Below are 24013 nucleotides of genomic sequence, written 5' to 3'. Positions count from 1 at the left end.
TTGTCCTTTACTGTATGTGTGTGTAAACAATAGACTTTACTCTATGTGCATACACAATGAACAGATTCCTCTGAGTAGAATGGAAAAATAAATCTTTAGCACTTGGGCAGGTCTGTGTACTGTATAATCTCCAGCAAGTCTTCTGTCTTCTCCCAGAGTCTGAGTTCCTGCACCTTTTCCACATCATGCCCACATTGCCCAGGCTTTAGCGTGCCAACCCTGGCACTGCACACAAGGACTGAGGCTACGGTAGGCATGTCCACGTGTTTTAGAGCCAAGCTGCCACAGAAATGCATCTCTCTGTGAAATGAATGTGTTCCTAACTGCAGTCATCCAAATCGTAACTCAATGGATTATGATTATTTGTTCAGGCATGGACCGCATGGTTTATTCTGTGGAGGCTTTACTTTACATAGTATTACCATTTTTGCAGAGGGCATGCTGCTTACCACTCCATATGCAATGGTGTCTATGTACATCCTCATCTCTGGGTAGATGTTGACCAGGTACCACCGAAACGTCTTACACTGGAGCTTCTTCCTCAGGGCCTTCCTCTCAGAGATATCTCCAATGTCTATCCCGGAGTCCTGCACACACACGCACATACAGCCATGCAAACACAGAGATAAATAGTTTGACAGTGATTGCTGTAAAGATACAAATGCATTAAGATATCATGCATATGAAAGGGCGTATGTGCCAAGCTCTTAGGTGGAAAGGCGAATCAGATTCCCAGTTTCCCTGATTTCAGAGAGGCAAGACTCACTGAGGAATACTTATCGTCCGTTTCAATGTGCCATAACTCCTGAGAGCCCTTCATGTTCCCTGTATAAAGAACCACAGGACTAAGTGACTGAGTTTAACATCATCTGCCATTTCCTCTGAGTCCTCACGCTGCCACAGTCACGCTTTGGCCCAGCCTTCCTTCTGCAGCAAGCTGCCGCTCTTGTCCACTCTACCCTAATTATCTTAATTGCTGCCTCGCTGACAAACTTAAAAGCTGAAGCAGACCTGATAGATTCAACATCAACTGCAATGGAGGCAACTTGCAGCCTACTGAGATATGATAAATGGACTACCGAGAGTCTAATAGACAATAACAACAGCTGTGACGTGAAATGAAGTAGGTTTATAATACGTTTGGACAAAATAAATTCACGAGGCTATTCCTGATGCCAAATTTCCCTCCAAGCTAGTTGAGTAGAATTGCAGAACTCAGTGTATCGATTTCAATTTAGAGATTTGCCTGCTGATGCTCATCTATTTGCTCATCTATTTCAAAGGAGTTTTTACATAATTGTGAGCATTGAGTGCAAATAGGAACGGTATTAAGCATCTAATCAACTCAGCCTTTGTACTAAGAAACACTAGGCATCTCTGCTAATGTTTTACAACATATACATGTTATATATCTACATGTCAATGCCATATCAAATCGGGATTTACAAAAATAACTTTAGTAACCGTTCTCTTCACAATACAGGTGTAGGATCTTAATTTGAGCAGTTCACTACAGCAGGAAAATAATACTGCTGCAACAGGACATTTGAATTATTATGTGTATTATAATGAATGGACATTTTTGTAGGGGTTGATACATTTTTCATAAGGGACTATCAAGTCTGACATTTCAAAGTGGAATTTACAAACTTCAGAAGCCTTTTTAAACCTCAAATACTCTACAAGTTTAAAATGTCCTGCATTGTAGGAAAGTTCTCCTGCAACAGGGTGATCAAATTAAGATCCTAAACCTCTACACTATACATCACACTTTATTTAATATTAATATTAATATTCCCCACCCTGACCACTTGCCCACCCTCCAGTAGACATGGTTCAGTAGACATGGTCCAGTTGGCAGCTAACAGACTCTTACCTCCTGGGGGATGTTCCAGGCCATGTAGACATGGCTCTTAAACTCGTCCATCCAGACCTCCGCCACCCTCAGGGCGTTCCGTCTAACGTGAGACGTCAGGTCCTCAGTGTAGGGCTTGTGGGCACGCTCTATATGGGCAATACGGGCACAGGGCAGGACTTCCACACTGCCCCCACACTGCCATACCTGGTATTACACATAAAAGACAGAGGGAAAAACTTGGTTAATCATCAGTCGTGCTAAAATCATGTTTCCGGACAGGAAAAGACCCAGAGCAGATCTAGAGCTCCAGAGGGTGCTCCAGGAGAAAGACTCACATCTGAAGCCTCTTACTCTGAGGCTGACAGGGCTACATGAGCTCCACTCCTCTCTACTTTATCCAAAAAGCCTGTCAGATCAAGCCAGGAACAGGGAAACCTGGAGACTGCAGGGAAACAGTGACCTCTCTTTGGTCCAGATAACACCTCACAGTACTGAGGGTGCCAGAAGCCTCATCAAAAAGGAGCACCATGTCTTCACTGACATCTGACATGCTATGTCTGACTTAGTGGTCTAACAGTTTTAATTGCTGATGTGAGATGACATTTGGAGTCCCAGTGCCTTATGCTTAATGTCATGATTAATGGCTGCTAGGAGAGCAAGAGAGAGAGAGAGTGAGAGAGAGAGCGAGAGAGAGAGAGACAGCAAAGAGCGAGAGAGCGAGAGAGTGAGAAAGAGAGGAAGAGGAAGAGAGAGAGAGTGTGTGAGAGAATGAGAATGAGAATACAGAGTATGTCAGTAACGAAATTCCTACAGTATGGCCATTACATTTACATTTATGTCATTTAGCAGACGCTCTTATCCAGAGCGACTTACAGTTAGTGAATACATATTTTTTTATACTGGCCCCCCGTGGGAATCGAACCCACAACCCTGGCGTTGCAAACACCATGCTCTATCAACTGAGCTACATCCCATATCTCCTGTTCTTTCTTAGATGTAGTGTAATGCTGTGATTCACTATGTTGTGATAAAACTGTCTGCTCTTTGTCCCCCGTGGCTCTGTGTATCTGTGCTCTACCTGCTTTTATCTCTCCACTCTGGCCCTGAAGAGCTCATAGCCTCCAGTCAGGAGTCTCTCTTCTCATCTTGACTCCCTCCACAGCACAGCAGTAACTGACATCTAACCGGGCTCCAACGGGCTAACATTCCATCCTGAGAATTCCTGCACACCGACATTCATTCCACATCTCCTCTTGTCAGGTTCATCGCGCAAACATTCACTTCAAAGCTCTGATGTAGTTCCAGAGTTTCTGGAGAGGTAATGCTCATTCCATAATGTTATCATTTCCTCCATTGCTGCCCACAGCACAGAACACTGCCTGAACTGGCATCGAGAGTAGATCCGCCCCTGCTGTCTGCAAGGAGTTTACCTTCCTCTGTCTATCTATAGCACTCAGGGACAGCCACAGAAAGCTCTTTGGTAGCCATGAAGTGCTTTGAAAGGCTGGTCATGGCTCACATCAACACCATCATCCTGGAAACCCTAGACCCACTCCAATTCGCATACCACCCCAACAGATCCACAGATGACGCAATCTCAATCGCACTCCACACTGCCCTTTCCCACCTGGACAAAAGGAACACCTATGTGAGAATGCTGGTCATTGACTACAGCTCATCGTTCAACACCATAGTGCCCACAAAGCTCATTACTAAGCTAAGGACCCTGGGACTAAACACCTCCCTCTGCAACTGGATCCTGCTTCCCCCCAGGTGGTAAGGGTAGGCAACAACACATCTGCCACGCTGATCCTCAACATAGGGGCCCCTCAGGGGTGCATGCTTAGTCCCCTCCTGTACTCCCTGTTCACCGTGGCCAAGCACGACTCCAACACCATCATTAAGTTTGCTGACAACACAACAGTGGTAGGCCTGATCACCGACAACGACGGGACAGTCTATAGGGAGGAGGTCAGAGACCTGGCAGTGTGGTGCCAGGACAACAACCTCTCCCTCAACGTGTGCAAGACAAAGGAGCTGATCGTGGACTACAGGGCTGAACATGCCAAGAGAGGGTTGAGAGTTTAGTTCCTTGGTGTCCACATCACCAACAAACTATCATGGTCCAAACACACCAAGACAGTCGTGAAGAGGGCACGACAACATCTTTTCCCCCTCAGGAGACTGAAAAGATTTGGCATGGGCCCCAGATCCTCAAAAAGTTATACAGCTGCACCATCGAGTGCATCCTGACCGGTTGCATCACTGCCTGGTATGGCAACTGCTCGGCATCCGACTGTAAGGCGCTACAGAGGGTAGTGCGTATGGCCCAGTACATCACTGGGGACAAGCTTCCTGCCATCCAGGACCTATATACTAGGCGGTGTCAGAGGAAGGCCCAAAAAATTGTCAAAGTCACCCAAGTCATAGACTGTTCTCTCTGCTACCGCACGGCAAGCGGTACCGGAGCGCCAAGTCTAGGTCCAAAAGGCTCCTTAACAGCTTCTACCCCCAAGCCATAAGACTGCTGAACAATTATGAAATGGCCACCCGGACTATTTACATTGACCCCCCCCCCCTTTGATTTTACACTGCTGCTACTCGCTATTCATTATCAACGCATAGTCACTTTACCCCTACCTACATGTACAAATTACCTCGACTAACCTGTTCTCCCGCACATTGATTCGGTACCGGTACCCCCTGTATATAACCTTGGTATTGTTATTTTATTGTGTTACTTATTAGATTTTTTACTTTAGTTTATTTAGTAAATATTTTCTTAACTCTATTTCTTGAACTGCATTGTTGGTTAAGGGCTTGTAAGTAACCATTTCATGGTAAGGTCTACAACTGTTGTACTCGGCGCATCAGACAAATACAATTTGATTTGATTTGACACAAAGACAGACCCAGAAAAAGAAACAAGCGCACACAGAACAACACACATTTACAGACCACAACAGTCAGACTACAGTGTTATAGGAGTGATACAACTCAATGACGCAAGTCCTGTAATTGATGATGTCTGTGACTGCTGTGCTGTGATCTACTTCCAAGGATGAGGCACTCTGTCACATTCTCTCACAGAGGCGTTCAGTCTTGCTTTCCAGAGTCTCCTCCTCTCCTCTGTTTGCTGTACTCATTTCTCCATGGCAAACTAACCAACTGGCTATGTCAACAACCACAGTCCTGCTGCCCCATCTGGAGTTCCTGCTAAACAAACTGAAGGGGCAAAACAGGCATCTGTGAATATGTCACGTATGTCAATATCTTCCCCTGACCTGAGTGAATTGGTGTTAACAAAGTCACGTATGTCAATATTTTCCCCTGACCTGAGTGAACTGGTGTTAACACACTACAGACAGAGAACAGACAGAACTCTTCATCAGTCTTTGATTGGAGAGGTGCAGTATAGGTCCTCAAGTCCTCAAGACCATCAAACTGCTCTCATCATCATGATCATCATCCTCATCATCATCATCCTCCGATCTTCTCAGCCCTTATGGCATGGGGCAGAGTATGGACACGCCAGATACAGACAGAGGATGACCTCAGACAGACAGATGACAGACACATGACTTCAGTGCACCTTCTGCAGGAAAACCATTTCACAACCCACTCATTCTCTCTCCCACATGTCAAGAAGAAATGTCATGTTACAGGAGCTGTGTATACCAAGCATCACTGAACATGTGTTATGACATAGTCTTCCAGCCATTAGCGTATTGCGTCAACATTGTGAATAGCATAACATACTCCGTACAAGTGGCTTTGGAATCTATGGAATATTTCCTGCCTACAATAACTAATATAGTAAAACAGTCTCAAAGCCTATGGAGCTTAACATTAATAAAAAGTATATCATTTTTTGACCTGACATTTTCAGTCAATTACTTGTGTGACACATAGGCTACATTAATATTCATTCTGCACAGTACGTGTCAATTTTCCATGCAGTCTGCAAATACATTTGCAGTTCCAGCAAGTACTTATCAACCAGAGATACCTGTTGCAGAACATAGGTGCATGCCATGTCTCCTGTTTATACACAACATGATTGTATTGTATACAGAATATAGGGATAGGATAGGGCTAGGATATGAATCAGTCTAAAGCTAGTTATGGTTTATTATGAACATTTTCATGCTTTCCATATATACCAATTGGGTTTTTCATAAACATTCTTGTAGAGCGTATAACATTTGCATAACTGATGTATAAGCTTCTTCACAGTGTTCAATGATTCCAATTTCTCCATCAAAACTGCTTGGCAGACTTACAGTCACAATGGCTGCATCTCCAAAATGTGAAGGTGTTATGAAAGAATATGTATTCAACGCCATACAATCTCACTAGGGTTGAATAGCGGGAACCTGGTTACCGGTAAATGATAATAAATTATTTACATGAACAGCATGGCGTGAAATGGAACTGTTAAATTATATGCGATGTCTATACCTGGTTTCTCTACGGCCTCTGCATGATGAATCAACGTTCAGGGTGGGGACAGACCATCTCACAATGCATGTAGACCTATCATCTCATCATGGTGACTTTTTTTCTTGTGACAGGTTGGCCTACATTTGCTGCAGCATAGCCTATGCTACAGTAATATAAAGACCGAATGCACATCTAATTTATACATCTCCATCTGGCTTCAAATTGCATCCAAAATACAGTAGATAATTCTGTTCTAGATAGATATATAGCCCTATATACAGTGGGGAGAACAAGTATTTGATACACTGCCGATTTTGCAGGTTTTCCTACTTACAAAGCATGTAGAGGTCTGTAATTTTTATCATAGGTACACTTCAACTGTGAGAGACGGAATCTAAAACAAAAATCCAGAAAATCACATTGTATGATTTTTAAGTAATTAATTTGCATTTTATTGCATGACATAAGTATTTGATACATCAGAAAAGCAGAACTTAATATTTGGTACAGAAACCTTTGTTTGCAATTACAGAGATCATACGTTTCCTGTAGGTCTTGACCAGGTTTGCACACACTGCAGCAGGGATTTTGGCCCACTCCTCCATACAGACCTTCTCCAGATCCTTCAGGTTTTGGGGCTGTCGCTGGGCAATATGGACTTTCAGCTCCCTCCAAAGATTTTCTATTGGGTTCAGGTCTGGAGACTGGCTAGGCCACTCCAGGTCCTTGAGATGCTTCTTACGGAGCCACTCCTTAGTTGCCCTGGCTGTGTGTTTCGGGTCGTTGTCATGCTGGAAGACCCAGCCACGACCCATCTTCAATGCTCTTACTGAGGGAAGGAGGTTGTTGGCCAAGATCTCGCGATACATGGCCCCATCCATCCTCCCCTTAATAAGGTGCAGTCGTCCTGTCCCCTTTGCAGAAAAGCATCCCCAAACAATGATGTTTCCACCTCCATGCTTCACGGTTGGGATGGTGTTCTTGGGGTTGTACTCATCCTTCTTCTTCCTCCAAACACGGCGAGTGGAGTTTAGACCAAAAAGCTCTATTTTTGTCTCATCAGACCACATGACCTTCTCCCATTCCTCCTCTGGATCATCCAGATGGTCATTGGCAAACTTCAGACGGGCCTGGACATGCGCTGGCTTGAGCAGGGGGACCTTGTGTGTGCTGCAGGATTTTAATCCATGACGGTGTAGTGTGTTACTAATGGTTTTCTTTGAGGCTGTGGTCCCAGCTCTCTTCAGGTCATTGACCAGGTCCTGCCGTGTAGTTCTGGGCTGATCCCTCACCTTCCTCATGATCATTGATGCCCCACGAGGTGAGATCTTGCATGGAGCCCCAGACCGAGGGTGATTGACCGTCATCTTGAACTTTTTCCATTTTCTAATAATTGCGCCAACAGTTGTTGCCTTCTCACCAAGCTGCTTGCCTATTGTCCTGTAGCCCATCCCAGCCTTGTGCAGGTCTACAATTTTATCCCTGATGTCCTTACATAGCTCTCTGGTCTTGGCCATTGTGGAGAGGTTGGAGTCTGTTTGATTGAGTGTGTGGACAGGTGTCTTTTATACAGGTAACGAGTTCAAACAGGTGCAGTTAATACAGGTAATGAGTGGAGAACAGGAGGGCTTCTTAAAGAAAAACTAACAGGTCTGTGAGAGCCGGAATTCTGGTTGGTAGGTGATCAAATACTTATGTCATGCAATACAATGCAAATGAATTACTTACAAATCATACAATGTGATTTTCTGGATTTTTGTTTTAGATTCCGTCTCTCACAGTTGAAGTGTACCTATGATAAAAAATTACAGACCTCTACATGCTTTGTAAGTAGGAAAACCTGCAAAATCGGCAGTGTATCAAATACTTGTTCTCCCCACTGTTTATATATACACAGTACCAGTCAAAAGTTTGGACACACCTACTCATTCCAGGTTTTTTAAATATTTTTACTATTTTATACATTGTAAAATAATAGTGAAGACATCAAAACAGGCCGGTGGTTCCTGGTCCCCTAGCTGATGCTGTCCCCCACGACTACTCCCGTCTCCGGTGCTCAAGGTCACCAGTTCACTCATCATTACACACACCTACCATCATCATTACGCGCACCTGCACTTAATTATGGGACTCACCTGGACTCCATCATGTCATTGATTACCTCCCCTATGTCTGTCACTCCCTCAGGTTCATTCCCCAGTCAGCATTCATGTTATGTTTCTCATGTCCAGACGCTGTTCTTGTTTTGTTCTATGTTTATTTATTATTAAACCCTTACCCTGTACTTGCTTCTCGTCTCCCAGCGTCTGCGTTACATTATAATGCTTTTGAATGACACTTCCTGTTTTGGCGGGAAATACCGGTTTACCCGGGAGAAAAGTGATTTATTCTCAGGATGGAAAATACCGGGAAAATAATTAACCCTAATTCTCACCCTCTAGCACAACAAAGTAAATCTCTGCTTTGTGTTTTATTACCGAATTAGACTTGAGGGATTATCTTTCAGAAATATATTTTAGATTTGGCTGTTTTTCATCAGAAAGGACATAAACATGTTGTGCCCTCTAGCTCCAACAACACATTCCCTAGCAACACATTATGCAAACTAAAGCAACACACAAGGGACAGTTATGTTAAAACTCTGACATATACAATAAATAAATGAACACTATTCACTGTAAATGCCATTCACATGACATTTCATGATCCTTGTATATTTTCTTCCAGTGACAGAATGTGAAGATGGTGCAGCTGTCACCCTGATACACCCAGGACATCCTCCTACAGATTAAGCGCAAGCCTGGACCAGAGAGGTCCCCTGCGCTGTGCAGCAGTGTTGGCTTCGTGTGTGAGTATCTCTGTGAGTGTCCCTTACTGCTGTTCTGGTGTCAGCCAGAGTGTGTGCAGGCAGGTGGGCTGCAGGAAGGATCAATATGCTGCAGCAGACCAGCCCTGCTGGAGCTCAGTGGAGTTGCTGATCTGGGGCCAGTGCCAGGGTCTCTATGGGCTCCAGTCCTGCAGCTCTCAGTTCACTGCATCACCTTCTGTCAGACCGTCTCCCATCAGTCCCACACAGCCAGGACACAGAACAGGGCTGCAGGCTACGCCACATTAACCCTACAACCAGGGACCAGGGGTCACTTCCTATAGGACTGTCCAGCTAAAGACCCCAGCCATTAAAACAGCACGGGGCACAAGCAGCATATCCGGAGGCACAGATTTCCTTTGTCTCTATTTTTAGAGGTAGAGTTAACTGAAATTATTCATCAACTACTTGTACATAACGGTATGCAGAACACTGATGTATTATGTAGGTGATAGAATCACCAATGTTTTCAGCAGAAAGCAATCAGCGGGGCCATTATCAAGCCCCAAATCCTAAAAGCATTTTTTTTGAGGAAAATGACTTACGGGACTAATCTCCTCCTCTTTCCTAAAGAGTGGCTGATGATTACATCTCTGTCATTACCGAGGATGGATATTTCCCCACGTTGGCATCACATGGTAAGCCCTCTCTCTCTCTCTGTCTCTGTCTGTTGCTGCACTGTAATCTACAGAGTACAGCTGGAGGAAGACTGTGTTTGTCCCCTGTCTCTGGGTATTATTGTTGGAGTTGATTGCTGTATTAGTGGCGGTATATGTACAGTGAGTGTAACAGGGTTATTATTAGACCTCCCTGGGGAAGTCGTGCCTCCTCTGGCCCATCTGCTCATTGTACTGCTGAGATCACACTGACTCTGCCTCGGAGACAGACTTGATGCAGGGGAATGGACCGTCACTCACACATACAGGGGATATATTTGACTGGAGGTACAGTGGCTTGCGAAAGTATTCACCCCCCTTGGCATTTTTCATATTTTGTTGCCTAACAACCTGGAATTAAAATTGATTTTTTGAGGGTTTGTATAATTTGATTTACTCAACATGCCTACCACTTTGAAGATGAAAAATGTGTTTTATTGTGAAACAAACAAGAAATAAGACAAAAAAACAGAACTTGAGCGTGCATAACTATTCACCCCCCCAAAGTCAATACTTTGTAGAGCCACCTTTTGCAGTAATTACAGCTGCAATTCTTTTGGGGTATGTCTCTATAAGCTTGGCACATCTAGCCACTGGGATTTTTGCCCATTCTTCAAGGCAAAACTGCTCCAGCTCCTTCAAGTTGGATGGGTTCCGCTGGTGTACAGCAATCTTTAAGTAATACCACAGATTCTCAATTGGATTGAGGTCTGGGCTTTGACTAGGCCATTCCAAGACATTTAAATGTTTCCTCTTAAACCACTTGAGTGTTGCTTTAGCAGTATGCCTAGGGTCATTGTCCTGCTGGGAGGTGAACCTCCGTCCCAGTCTCAAATCTCTGGAAGACTGAAACAGGTTTACCTCAAGAATTTCCCTGTATTTAGCGCCATCCATCATTCCTTCAATTCTGACCAGTTTCCCAGTCCCTGCCGATGAAAAACATCCCCACAGGATGATGCTGCCACCACCATGCTTCACTGTGGGGATGGTGTTCTCGGGGTGATGAGAGGTGTTGGGTTTGCGCCAGACATAGGGTTTTCCTTGATGGCCAAAAAGCTCAATTTTAGTCTCATCTGACCAGAGTACCTTCTTCCATATGTTTGGGAAGTCTCCCACATGGCTTTTGGTGAACACCAAACGTGTTTGCTTATTTTTTTCTTTAAGCAATGGCTTTTTTCTGGCCACTCTTCCGTAGAGCCCAGCTCTGTGGCGTGTACTGCTTAAAGTGGTCCTATGGACAGATACTCTAACCTCCGCTGTGGAGCTTTGCAGCTCCTTCAGGGTTATCTTTGGGCTCTTTGTTGCCTCTCCTTACCTGGTCCGTGAGTTTTGGTGGGCGGCCCTCTCTTGGCAGGTTTGTTATGGTGCCATATTCTTTCAATTTTTTAATAATGGATTTAATGGTGCTCCGTGGGATGTTCAAAGTTTCTGATATTTTTTTATAACCCAACCCTGATCTGTACTTCTCCACAACTTTGTCCCTGACCTGTTTGGAGAGCTCCTTGGTCTTCATGGTGCCGCTTGCTTGTTGGTGCCCCTTGTTTAGTGGTGTTGCAGACTCTGGGGCCTTTTAGAACAGGTGTATATATACTGAGATCATGTGACAGATCATGTGACACTTAGATTGCACACAGGTGGACTTTATTTAACTAATTTTGTGACTTCTGAAGGTAATTGGTTGCACCAGATCTTATTTAGGGGCTTCATAGCAAAGGGGGTGAATACATATGCACACACCATTTTTCCGTTATTTATTTTTTAGAATTTTTTGAAACAAGTTATTTATTTCACTTCACCAATTTGGACTATTTTGTGTATGTGCATTACATGAAATCCAAATAAAATCAATTTAAATTACAGGTTGTAATGCAACAAAATAGGAAAAACACCAAGGGGGATGAATGCTTTTACAAGGCACTGTATGCTCGACAGTCTGGAAATATGACTATAATATAACTGGCTCAACCCAAAGCAGTCTTTGAAGTGTATAAAAGGTGTTGATTTAAACCGGACATATCTTTCTTTGCTAGGAAATAAGGGGACCTTTAAAGTCTGAAATATAAAAAATATAAATGAGTTTGGGGTGGTATAACTCCTCCTAGTCCTCTTACTACACATTGTTAATATGTTCAAATTACAGACTGCACAACGCTTTGAGCCAGACGACACTTATGAAGTTAGTCAAGTAACCACTTTACATAAAAAGTAGAGGGAGGCCAAACTCTAAAGGTAGGGCTGCCAAAAACAGTGTGGGTCATTATCGCTGTTCATTCTCCAGGATCAGAGCCATTACCTAAATTAATGATGCCCTGTGCCTGCTGGAGGAGGCGTCATTACTCACCCTGACCCCCAGCTCCACATTCTCGCCCCCATACACCTCCATCCCCTCGTCAAGCAGGCCAATCTCCTCAAAGTACAGCCTGTCCACCACGAAGCAGCCAATCAGAGAAGGGCTCCTACACCATCACACATAGAGTAGATACAACATTAATATACATGTGTTAGTCTACCTACTGGATACTTTGCTGAGCTAAAGAAAAATAACTTGGAGGCATGAACAAATTAATCAATCAATGTGTATTTCAATGTATTTTCCTGTGTGTTATGTCCTGTTTTTGTCCTACACGAGGACCATTGGAGGACCACATTGGAAATAAGTGATTTTACGCTTTCATGTGTCATCCTCTCAGTATCTTGTACTTAAATATGGTATTTTTTTAACTGTACAAATTGTTTTACCCAAAATAAAATCAATCAATCAATCAATCAAAATAATATTGTGTTCACATGACTTACAGTATATTCTAATACATCTGGATGCTTAATTGGCATTCATACCGTATGTATGCATTTGCCTTGTAAATCAGAAAACCCACTGCATGTTTTAACAGGTGTTATGAAACAACGGCAACCATAACATTCTGCCTGCATACAAAAGCGCTGAAAGAAGCTATATATTCATAAGTCCCCATATTTCTACCTACCTAATAGGAGCGCTGTTGTTGGCCTGGTGCCACCAGGACTTGGGTGGGTTGAGGTAGCGGCACCACAGCTCCCAGTCGAAGCCCTGAGCAGACAGTGGGTACTCTTCAATCTCAAATGTGTCGTATTTGATGTTATCAAATGACGGAGAGATAATGCGTGTTCTGTCCTCCTGAATTCTCATGAGAACAGGCTCAGCCCTTCAAACACATAGTAGAACGCAATTAAGATTGAGTACATGAGAAGCTATCTCAATTACCTACCCCACACATGTAAATGAGGACCATGTGCAATATATAAAAAGGGTGTACAAACTCTGCAATTAGCCTTCTGTAACAACTCCTAAAAAAGATCCAGGGTCCATTGTAACTAAGGGTCCAAAAAATAAAAATAAAATACAAATATGTGTATTTTCATACTAGCACTGACTTTGCTGATAACTACTTTATTGAGGAAAAATGTACTTGCTACGACTGTGATATGTGGTTGTCTCACCCAGCTATCTTAAGATGAATGCACTAATTATAAGTCACTCTGGATAAAAGCGTCTGCTAAATGACAAAAATTTATATGTAAAATATAAGCCACTGGGAAAACAGCAATGTGAGAATAGAGCATAGATGTGTTAATGATTCATACTTCTCCAAATGAGCACAAAAACCAATGCAAACAGTATACAATAATTGTGCAATCATGCTCAGTAATGGCTTGGATTAGCCACATACTGATAGTTACAGGTAGTAACAGGGTGGCAGGTAGCCTAGCGGTTAGAGCATTGGGCCAGTAACCGAAAGATAACTAGTTCGAATACCTGAGCCGAGAAAGTGACAAATCTGTTGATGTGCCCTTGAGCAAGGCACTTAACCCTAGTTTGCTCCAAGGATGCTGTACTACTATGGCTGGCCCTGTAAAACAACACATTTCACTGCACCTATCTAGTATGTGACAATAAAAACAGATTTGTTTGTAGAAGCCAGAAGCTCAGTTGGAAAATGAATCTATTGTATGTATTCTGAACAAACCATGTGCGTAGGCGCTCCTGCCAAGTATTCAGACTGAAACAATGAATCAGCCTGTAGCAAGTGCACATCTAGGTAAAAGCATTCCTGAGGGATGCTATTTGTGCTATGTAGGTTTAATACCGAATCAGCACAGATTAAAAACAGAAATATTTTGGATGCTGTTCAAACCCCCCTGACAGATTTGGGTCAGGCTGTTGAGACCACAATTAGATGGTATGAGAACACTGTCAGAGAAATGATCGCTGTACCCCAGGGAAGTATGGGTAGGGCCTACAGTAGGCCTCACACACTTCCTGCCACACTGTCATCATAGACAACATGCCATGTCAACACACTGGCAACTCTTAGCTATATCTCAGGAGGCAATAGTCTTCAATCAAATGTGGCTTTGAGCATGGCCATAGAGTGCTGTAGCTGAGAATCCATATGATTCACAAATCAGTGTATTGAAGTGTGTTAACGTACTATGTGTGTATGTCATGTGACTCACCAGCCTATGTTGAACTCCACGTGGGCGTCGAACAGGGCCACAACCGGAGCGGTGGCCGCCCTCCACCCACTCACCCTGGAGCGGATTAGACCCTCCTGCTTATCATGGCGCACCACCTTGATGAAGCCGGGCCGCTGGCTGTTGGTGTCAGACACAAAGTCCTGTAGCTTCTCCTTCAGCTCGTCTAAAGACACAAACGCGGCATGAATACACGCAAACACACACAATTTACACACACACACACAGAATCACACGCACACAAGCATATGCACACACACACAGGTTAATAATGTATTAAACCTTGAGTTTCCTCATAATCTCTGGTGAGGTAAGTAAGAGCTGCTACTGATGATACATAGCCACACCCAATAGACTCCATCTTATCCACCTTGGGGTATTTAAGGGTAGGGGGAGGAAGCCAAAAGCACTCATGCTCCACTGCTTTGATCACTAGACCGAAGAACTTGCCTCCAGTTGTAGGTCTCCACAGGGCTTGCTGTACATGAGGGGATATTGCAATCCTGAAGAATCAGGCTGCAATTCTATCAAAAGCATGAAAGTAAAAGCAGGAATTGGGCACAGTTGGTGTGCTTTTGGCCTCAATACCTTTTCGACTAACCATCAAGTCACTACATCATCAGTTCAATATTATACTTTTGAGTCATGCAAACTGTAGGTTTATGCAAATTAATAGGCCTGAATAAAGATGGTGGCATAGTGCCACAGGCTTGTAAAGTGTTGCTATAGGGGTCAACCAAAGACTTAACCCCTTACACTCATGGGAATTGGCCTATATGTATAGGGCTAAGTTAAAACGTTTCTTCCAGAAGAAATATGGAAAGCATATTGTATGCATAACCATGGTAGCAATTAAAAGGGAACAGTTTGGAGATTATGGGAACATTATTAGACTAAAGGTGAGGACACAACAGTTCACCTGACACAAGACTGAATCCAAACATTACACTGTTGATTTTGTGCATTTTACATTTACTGTGCTTTTTGCCACATTTGTTGAAAATACTATGGATACATTCAGTAACATGATAAGAATATTCATGGTAAATTTGGGGTAGGTGCAACATAAAACCAAAATGGCCACACACCTTCCCAAAGTGTGCACAGTTCCTAAGTTATTTCAATGCACTTTTATGATGCAAAGAAGTCTTCAACTATAAGGTGTTTTTTATTAGCTTTCCTAGCTGTGCCGTTGAGGATCTAGAGCAAGGGCACTTGTATATATATATATTTTTTAACACAGCCCTACATCCCCGTGTCACGATCGTCGACAGATGCGGACCAAGGCGCAGCGTGATAAGCGTACATACTTTATTTAGTGTACACGACACGAACCAAAACAATAAACAAAACGATACGTGAAGTCCTAGGTTAATAACACAAAACCTTACGGAACAAGATCCCACAAATGACTAGTGAAAACAGGCTGCCTAAGTATGGTTCCCAATCAGAGACAACGAGCTACAGCTGCCTCTGATTGGGAACCACCCTGGCCAACATAGATCTAACCGATCTAGAACGAAAACCATAGCAAACAAAACATAGAAAATCCACACCCTGGCTCAACAATTAAGAGTCCCCAGAGCCAGGGCGTGACAGTACCCCCCCCCAAAGGCACGGACTGCGACCGCGCCAACCAAACACAAGAGGGTAGGGGCCGGGTGGGCATTCCGCCTCGGAGGCGGATCCGGCTCCGGGCGTGACCACCACACTCTCTCTACCCCCCCGTTGCGCCCCTGGTCTGGTCTGGCCCCGCTGGCCGGAGCTGGACTGAACACCGGTGGAGCGGATTGCTCTGGCTCCGGCGTGGAGCAGCTGACCGGTGCCGGACCAGGCACCGGTGGACTGACGACGCGCACCACTGGCTTGGTGCGGGGAGCAGGAACGGGCCGGACCGGGCTGACGACGCGCACCACTGGCTTGGTGCGGGGAGCAGGAACGGGCCGGACCGGGCTGACGACGCGCACCATTGGCTTGGTGCGGGGAGCAGGAACGGGCCGGACCGGGCTGACGACGCGCACCATTGGCTTGGTGCGGGGAGCAGGAACGGGCCGGACCGGGCTGACGACGCGCACCATTGGCTTGGTGCGGGGAGCAGGAACGGGCCGGACCGGGCTGACGACGCGCACCACTAGCTTGGTGCGGGGAGCAGGAACGGGCCGGACCGGGCTGGTGACGCGCACCACTGGCTTGGTGCGGGGAGCAGGAACGGGCCGGACCGGGCTGGCGACGCGCACCACTGGCTTGGTGCGGGGAGCAGGAACAGGCCGGACCGGGCTGGCGACGCGCACCACAGGCTTAGTGCGGGGAGCAGGAACGGGCCTGACCGTACTGGGAACACACACCACTGGCCCTGTGTGGGAATCAGGAACGGGCCGGACCGGACTGGTGACACACACCACTTGCTTGGTGCGAGGAGCGGGACTGGGTTTCCTCATAAACCTCCGCTCCCTCTGCTGCCTAACCAGTTCCTCTCGCCGTGCCTCCACACTCTCCTTCTCCCTCGTGACCAATAGCCCCCGTAACCTGGCGGCCTCCTCTGCTAACCGGCTGAACCGCTCTATCGCGGCCTCCTGCTGCCTCGTCGTCCACGGCGTGAGCCCCCCCCTAAAAAATGTTTGGGCTTGTCTCTCCCCCGTGAACATGGCCTCCATGCCTCTCGCCAGACTCTCTCTCCTCTCCTCCCAAGTCCATCCTCTCTCCTCTTCACGCTGCTTGATCCAGTCGTGGTGGGATCTTCTGTCGAAAGGTTTGTGTTGTAACCTACGATTTCACGTATCGTTTGGTTTGTTGTTTTGTTTCGTGTACACTAAATAAAGTATGTACGCTTATCACGCTGCGCCTTGGTCCGCATCTGTCGACGATCGTGACACCCCGCCTTTACACAAATATTGCTGTTGTTTACTCAATCTAAACACAGTCCATTACAAATCAATCTGGGTCAGGTGGACATAATTTGAAAGCTTGTTCTATTGCCAACATGACTAGCTAAATTATAAAATATTATCTTACAGTGTTAGGCTTTCACAAGGCAATTCAGAGAAGCAGATCGTAATTTTTGTGAGTCATGAGTGCATTCAGATGTGCATTCAGATGTGTGGTCTGTGGAAATATTTTCTTCTCAATACAACAAACACAGGCTCATTCTGTTTAGCACACCCCTGGGTATAACGCCATGGCATCTTGTAACTGTACATTAAACATAGTGATCATAAACCACTGTATATTACATTCGTTTTATGATATGTAAATGTCAAGTGCACATTTGGCTTGCTTGTATGACAGCAAAGTGGTATTTATTTAATCCTCAACATCTCATCTTTCAAAATACACAGTCCTCGTAATATACACCATTTCCCTCACTCAAACAACAAAAAAGTTGCAAAAGTTGCCTAATTAGCGGGAGTGGTGGGAGCAACTTTGACCCTTTTCACACTACGACAGATTCTCTAGATGTTTCGAGAGAATACCCTTGGCTATACTGTTTTTAATAATGTGAACTTGCTAACTTTCTACAGCTCTACCGCTACCTTCGGAGGTATCGCACGACACTCGCCCGACAGCTGCCCCCCTTGAAGCAGGGCAGTGTGAACAGAATTGTCTCGTTCAGCCCAACACTCCTACAGTATAAATGGTAATAGCAGAGCAATAATTTTGAAACCGCTGAAATGTATAGACATTTTCCTAATATTTGAGACTTATTTTATTTCGTTTTTACCTGAAATTGCCTGTTACATTCTGAAATTGCCGACTGCACTGAGTAAAACTATGGAAGCCCATCCCCACCACCAAAATAAATCATGTCAATACTAGATCATACAAAAAGGACATGTTTAAAAAAAATATTGTGTGGTGATTACAGAGGTCCCAGAGTAAGTAAGTTAGCCTTGCACGAGCCTTGGCTTGTGCGAGCTGGAACAGCACATAGGAGCAGGAGCCTATCTCCTATTTCTGTAGCGTGAGGCAGCTTGATGTACAAGTAAACCCCCTGGACAGGACGCTAGTTTATCGCAGGGCCTTACCCCCAATCTCCTTAATGGTGAGTGTCAAGCAGAGACGCATCAGGTTCCATTTTTTCTTTGGTTTGACTCGACCGAGGATCAAACTCCAACCTTCCAATCTATGGGCGGACACTCTAATCACAAGGCCACTGGTCCCAGAGTGGTGGGGGGGGGGGATAGTTTTCCTGGGGCCCAGTGTTTTTCCTGATCTGGTAATCTAACCAACTCCAGACCCTAGTTGTAGGGTATGACATAGTCATTAATTAGCTGTAAAAAACAGTTTTGTATGGGCTATGATGAGACCAGATTATTTTTCTAATCAGGTCATATGTTTTTGTTTTTTTTTATTCCTGGAAAAACTCCTGGCCATAGGGAGGATGACAACATACAACTCCTGTCAAACTGCAGCAACATTGTATTTGTTCATATGAATTCTATTTTAAAATTAACGGGGGGGGGGGGGGTCCTTTACACAGACAAAGAGACAACAACTGCGATGGGACAGTATAACTAATAACAGGGCTGAGCGCACTGTATGCAGGGTTGCATCGTGTAGGCCTTTGCATCTGTAATTAAAAAGTTATTCATACAGTATGTCATCACTATTGTGTTGATTGTTTAATTCCAGTCAATAATTGTTTTATTAAAAAGGACTAGGTAGCTACCCGAAGATTGAATATAAACCAAATTGGATCAAATTCACATTTTCTCAGAACACAAATAAATGGGCCTATATTAGGCTATAAATGCATACCTTAGGCTATAAATACATGATGTTACCTCGTCGTCTCCCCTGACCAGGCCCAGATGGGATCAGAAGGGATTTAGGCTATCTGCAGTTGTAGTTGTTATAGGCTGTAGTTGATCAGCCTGAAACACGTATTAATTGTGCACAAGCTGACAAATCATGAGGCATTTCAATGTATTTATTTTTTGGGGTGGCGGTTATGGGCTTCCATATAAAACAGCTCATCGCTTGTCGCAACTCCCCAGTGAATTTGCTTATATAGTATACCCACGTCTTTAGTCGTAATTTGCTTTTATTTAACTTGTATTTATTCAGGGGAACCATTGTAAATGAGACTAGGGTCAGCAATACAACAATTCAAAATGATCAATAAAAATGTAATACAAATAAAACTACAAATTACAGAATCAACACTACAGCTTCAAACACCACAAATACAATTATTTACATTCAATCCAAACAGTTGCAATTCTCACTAAACACATTCAACATTAAAGTCCTAAACTGGCCTAGAGGCATTTTATCACATGTAGGCCACATTATTTGCATGATATTGATAAAAATTAAGCCTGACAATGTTGTAAGGTAGCCTACTGTACATTTATATTTGTATGAGAGGGGTAGTAGGCCTTATCGTTCATTTTTGATAGGCTAAAGTTACTTGATAAAGACATGCTGTTAGCAACTGTGCTTATGTCTTGAAGCTAAAATGTAATGTGTAGGGAAAGGGGATACCTAGTCAGTTGCACAACTGAATGCATGAGTCAGTGCGGTTCGGGGGGCTGACTTCATCAACTTCCACGTCATCGTCGCCCGGGGAGCAGTTTTGTTGGGGGTTAACTGCCTTGCTTAAGAGCAGAACTGCAGATTTTTTCTCAATGAGAAAAGAAAATGTATTGTCGCGCGCGGTGCTCAAGTTCAGAACGAAAGTCATTCAAAACCCATAATAGTCCCCTGTAGCTCAGTTGGTAGAGCATGGCGCTTGCAATGCCAGGGTTGTGGGTTCGTTTCCCACGGGGGGCCAGTATGAAAATGTATGCACTCACTAAGTGTAAGTCGCTCTGGATAAGAGCGTCTGCTAAATGACTAAAATGTAATAATGAGCTGTGAAGACCCTGAGCTCTGACGTCATGCTACTGTGCAGCCACTGCGTTCCAATTAAGGAGCTTATCAGTGTCCAAATCTGCCATTTTCAACTCGTATACGGGTACGAGTGGAAAGGGCTGCTAATCAACATTATGTCAAGCCAAGTCTCCAACTGAAGGAAACATGAGGTCAACCACCTGATATCAACTGATGTCAGCAGACAGATAGTTGTTTCACCTGTGTGCTAACTGGAACTCTGAGGTACCACTGACTTAAAAACCTGAGACATTACAATTCACTCTACAGGACAGGAACTCTTTACATTCAGAGTAATCACACATTGGGAAATAGCAGCCAATGAAATGCCAGCCAATCCAAAGGTTTCAGTCAATTACAAAGAATATTAAATACACTTTAATGACCTGTGTTGTGTAAACCTCCAGAGAAATGCCTACAGCATAAAGAAGATACAGTTAGTTAGACTCTTCCAAAGTGCCCTTGTTCAAGTCTCAGCGTTCTGCTGCATCATTATAAAGTAGAGAGATGTGGTAAATGACTTTGCACACCCCCACCAGGCACCTGCTTGTTTGCATCTGACGTGCCATCAGTCATCTCTCACAATGTTCACCAGATGGTATGACTACAGGCCAGGAACAGAGGGACCCCTAAACACTACAGCTACTGTGCTGTGTATGGCTGGCAGCCATAATCCAATAATCACACATTTCACCATGTGTAACACCACACCAAACAGTCCACCTGGGAGTAATGACTTACTGTAAACACTAATGGATCCACAGAGAATGGGACAGAATGACCAGACAGGACAGGAGGAATCTGCCTCCCTACCAACATTTTTTTGGGTGGTTCCCTTTCAGTCAGTACACTCAGTACAGCACACAGCTATGGGGATTGCGCTCCACCGAGATAGACTGAAAAACCTTTATGAGAAAGCGTTTGTAGCTACCCAGCAAACTGGGAACATTCCTAGAACATTAGCTAAGATTCTCATTATGTTTTAGTTAGGGTTTTATCTAACATTAGGATGATAGCATCCCAAAAGCATTCATTCAAATACTGTTTTTGATAACAACATTTTGTTTTTCTTCAGCAAATGTTTTAAATGAAATATCCTTGGAATGTTCTCCTAACATTCACTAAAATGTTGTGCACAACATATGTAACAACCACCACAGAACATTCCCCAAACATTCTCATTAGGTTTCCAGGTTAGGTAATAACACAAAAAGACAATGTGTTCTGGGAACGTTCTTGCAACATCAGGTGAATGTTTTATACAAACATTGTATAATCATCAGCACAACTGGACAGTGTTTATGTTATGAGAACATTTGCCGCACCCTAACAAATGTTCTGGGAACTTTCACAGAACCAATTGTGGTATTCTGGGTAGACACTGCACAGCTATCAGCTCTCAAGGCTTTGATGGCCATCCTGTTCAGAGGGAAAGCATTGAGTGTCATTATACTCAAAGAGGCATTGATTTCATTACAACCCAAGGAGAGGTAAGTAGAGATTGGAGAGTGTTAGCTCTACTTGGCCATTTTGCTTCCTCATTGTTTCCCATAATGCAGCTGTAGTTCCCCTCAAGCAGCAGTCTCCATTCTAATCTTCTCCCATAGTGAACAGCAGCATACTAAACATTGTCTGAGGGAGTGAAACTCCATGTACTATAGAATCTCACTGAATAAAAAGCACGAGGTCTCTACTAGACCTAAGAGACTTGTGTTTTCAAGGACAGAACACATTTTCCAGCAAATATAAGAATGATACGTGGAGTAGAATTTGAAAAAAAGTATATGAATCCTACATGATTGAATTCGATTATTTTATAATACAATGGTTACAATTGTTTATAATAACCACTCCATCCCATGCAGTTCAGGTCAAGTAGATTGTGTTCTGAGAAAACCTTTTTTGCTGCCTTGAAGCACAACACCTTGCCCTTGAATTAGTTGTTCTGTTTGGCTGAGCACACTAGTGTTTGGTTTATCCTTGAGCAAAATGTGTCCCTCATCGATCATTGGGGAAAGTTCAATAGCCCAACTGGATGTGCTGTGAATGGTGGTGCTGTTCTATTTCAGAAAATGAGCGTTGGTTACAAGCTGCTAGATGTTTCACAAATTGTGTTAATGCTTTCAGAGTGGCACATATCAGTTCAGTGATGGAATTGGGAGTAGCTAAATGACATTCTCTGTTCAGATCATTCCCTTTATCTGTCTCCTCAGGAAAGCAATTGGCACCTTTTGGGCACGTGCTGATGACTTTTCATCAGCCGCATTAACTCATTTAGTCATTTGTTTTATACAATTAATAATTAAGAGATTCAGATGTGTGTGAATTGAGAAAAAGAATGATGAAGTGTAATGGTTTCTAATTAATCATAATAAAGCACATGGAGTTACAAGTTCATTACCCTGGGAACGGCTGATGACCAAGAACATAAATCTTTTATGACTGATATCCTAACTGAAGCTTCCTAAGAAATTTTCATGTTTGAATGTAATAGGCACAGTTATACAACTAGAGCTGTGGGAATACCCAGCTGTACAAAACTGCAACATCCTCTCTTATTGTTAAGTCATCAAGTGCAAAGTGTTTTTCATATAGATTCAAAGTTCCTTTCATAAAGATTATTCCGTTTTGTAAATATGTGGAAAAAGCTAATGAAGACAACTGCAGAATCATGGACATAATAGGCTGTTATAAAAGCAAATGCACCGTACAGATGTAGGATCTTAATTTGATCACCCTGTTGCAGGATAACTTTCCTTTAAAACGTGTAGTGTATTTGAGGTTTAAAAAGTCTTCTGAAGTTTGTAATTTCCACTTTGAAATTTCAGACTTGATTTTCCCTTACGAAAAATGTATTAACCCCTACAAAAATGTCCATTAATTATAACACACATAATAATTCACATTTCCTGTTGCTGCAGGATTATTTTCCTGCTGTAGCAAACCTGCTCAAATTAAGATCCTACATCTGTATAAGAAGCATGATGAATAAGTGATGATATACGGTGAGCTCCAAAAGTATTGGGACAGTGACAATGTTGTTGTTGTTTTGGCTCTGTACTCCAGCACTTAGATTTTAAATGATTCAATAACCGTGAGGGTAGTTTAATTTTTAAATTTTTTAACCCTTTTACTCCCCAATTTCGTGATATCCCATTGGTAATTACAGTCTTGTCCCATCGCTGCAACTCTCGTACGGACTCAGGAGAGGTGAAGGTCGAGAGCCATGCGTCCTCCGAAACACAACCCAGCCAAGCCGTACTGCTTTTTGACACACTGCTCGCTTAACCTGGAAGCTAGCCGCACCAATGTGTCGGAGGAAACACCGTACAACTGGTGACAGAAGTCAGCGTGAATGCGCCCGGCCCCCACAAGGAGTCGCTAGAGCTCGATGGGACAAGGACATCCCGGCCGGCCAAACAATTTGAGGGTATTTTCATCCATATCGAGTGAACCGTTTAGAAATTACAGCATTTTTTGTGCATAGTCCCCCCATTTTAGGGGAACAAAAGTATTGGGACAAATTCACTTACAGTACTGTCAAAAGTTTGGACACACCTACTCATTCAAGGGTTTTTCTTTATTTTTGCTATTTTCTACATTGTAGAATAATAGTGAAGACATCAAAACTATGAAATAACACATATGGAATCATGTAGTAACCAGAAAAGTGTTAAACAAATCAAAATATATTTTACAGTGAGGGAAAAAAGTATTTGATCCCCTGCTGATTTTGTACGTTTGCCTACTGACAAAGACATGATCAGTCTATAATTTTAATGGTAGGTTTATTTGAACAGTGAGAGA

General features: G+C 43.6%; 1 protein-coding gene across 1 annotated transcript in view; it reads right to left on the bottom strand.

Annotated features, from left to right (window-relative positions):
• Positions 1-24013, bottom strand: part of LOC311127758 (polypeptide N-acetylgalactosaminyltransferase 18-like) — a 105880-nt gene that overhangs the window by 39503 nt on the left and 42364 nt on the right. The window contains exons 4-8 of the mRNA XM_084159631.1: positions 14318-14501; positions 12808-13005; positions 12165-12279; positions 1877-2062; positions 450-587 (exon numbers count right to left, since the gene is read on the bottom strand). Coding sequence (XP_084015757.1) covers positions 450-587; positions 1877-2062; positions 12165-12279; positions 12808-13005; positions 14318-14501 — 821 coding nt within the window. The remainder of the gene's footprint in view (positions 1-449; positions 588-1876; positions 2063-12164; positions 12280-12807; positions 13006-14317; positions 14502-24013) is intronic.

The sequence above is a fragment of the Coregonus lavaretus genome (assembly GCF_964263955.1).
Source record: "Coregonus lavaretus genome assembly, chromosome: 4".
Classification (NCBI taxonomy): domain Eukaryota; kingdom Metazoa; phylum Chordata; class Actinopteri; order Salmoniformes; family Salmonidae; genus Coregonus; species Coregonus lavaretus.
Note: the sequence above shows the minus strand (reverse complement) of the source record. Positions and strands in the feature narration are given on the sequence as shown.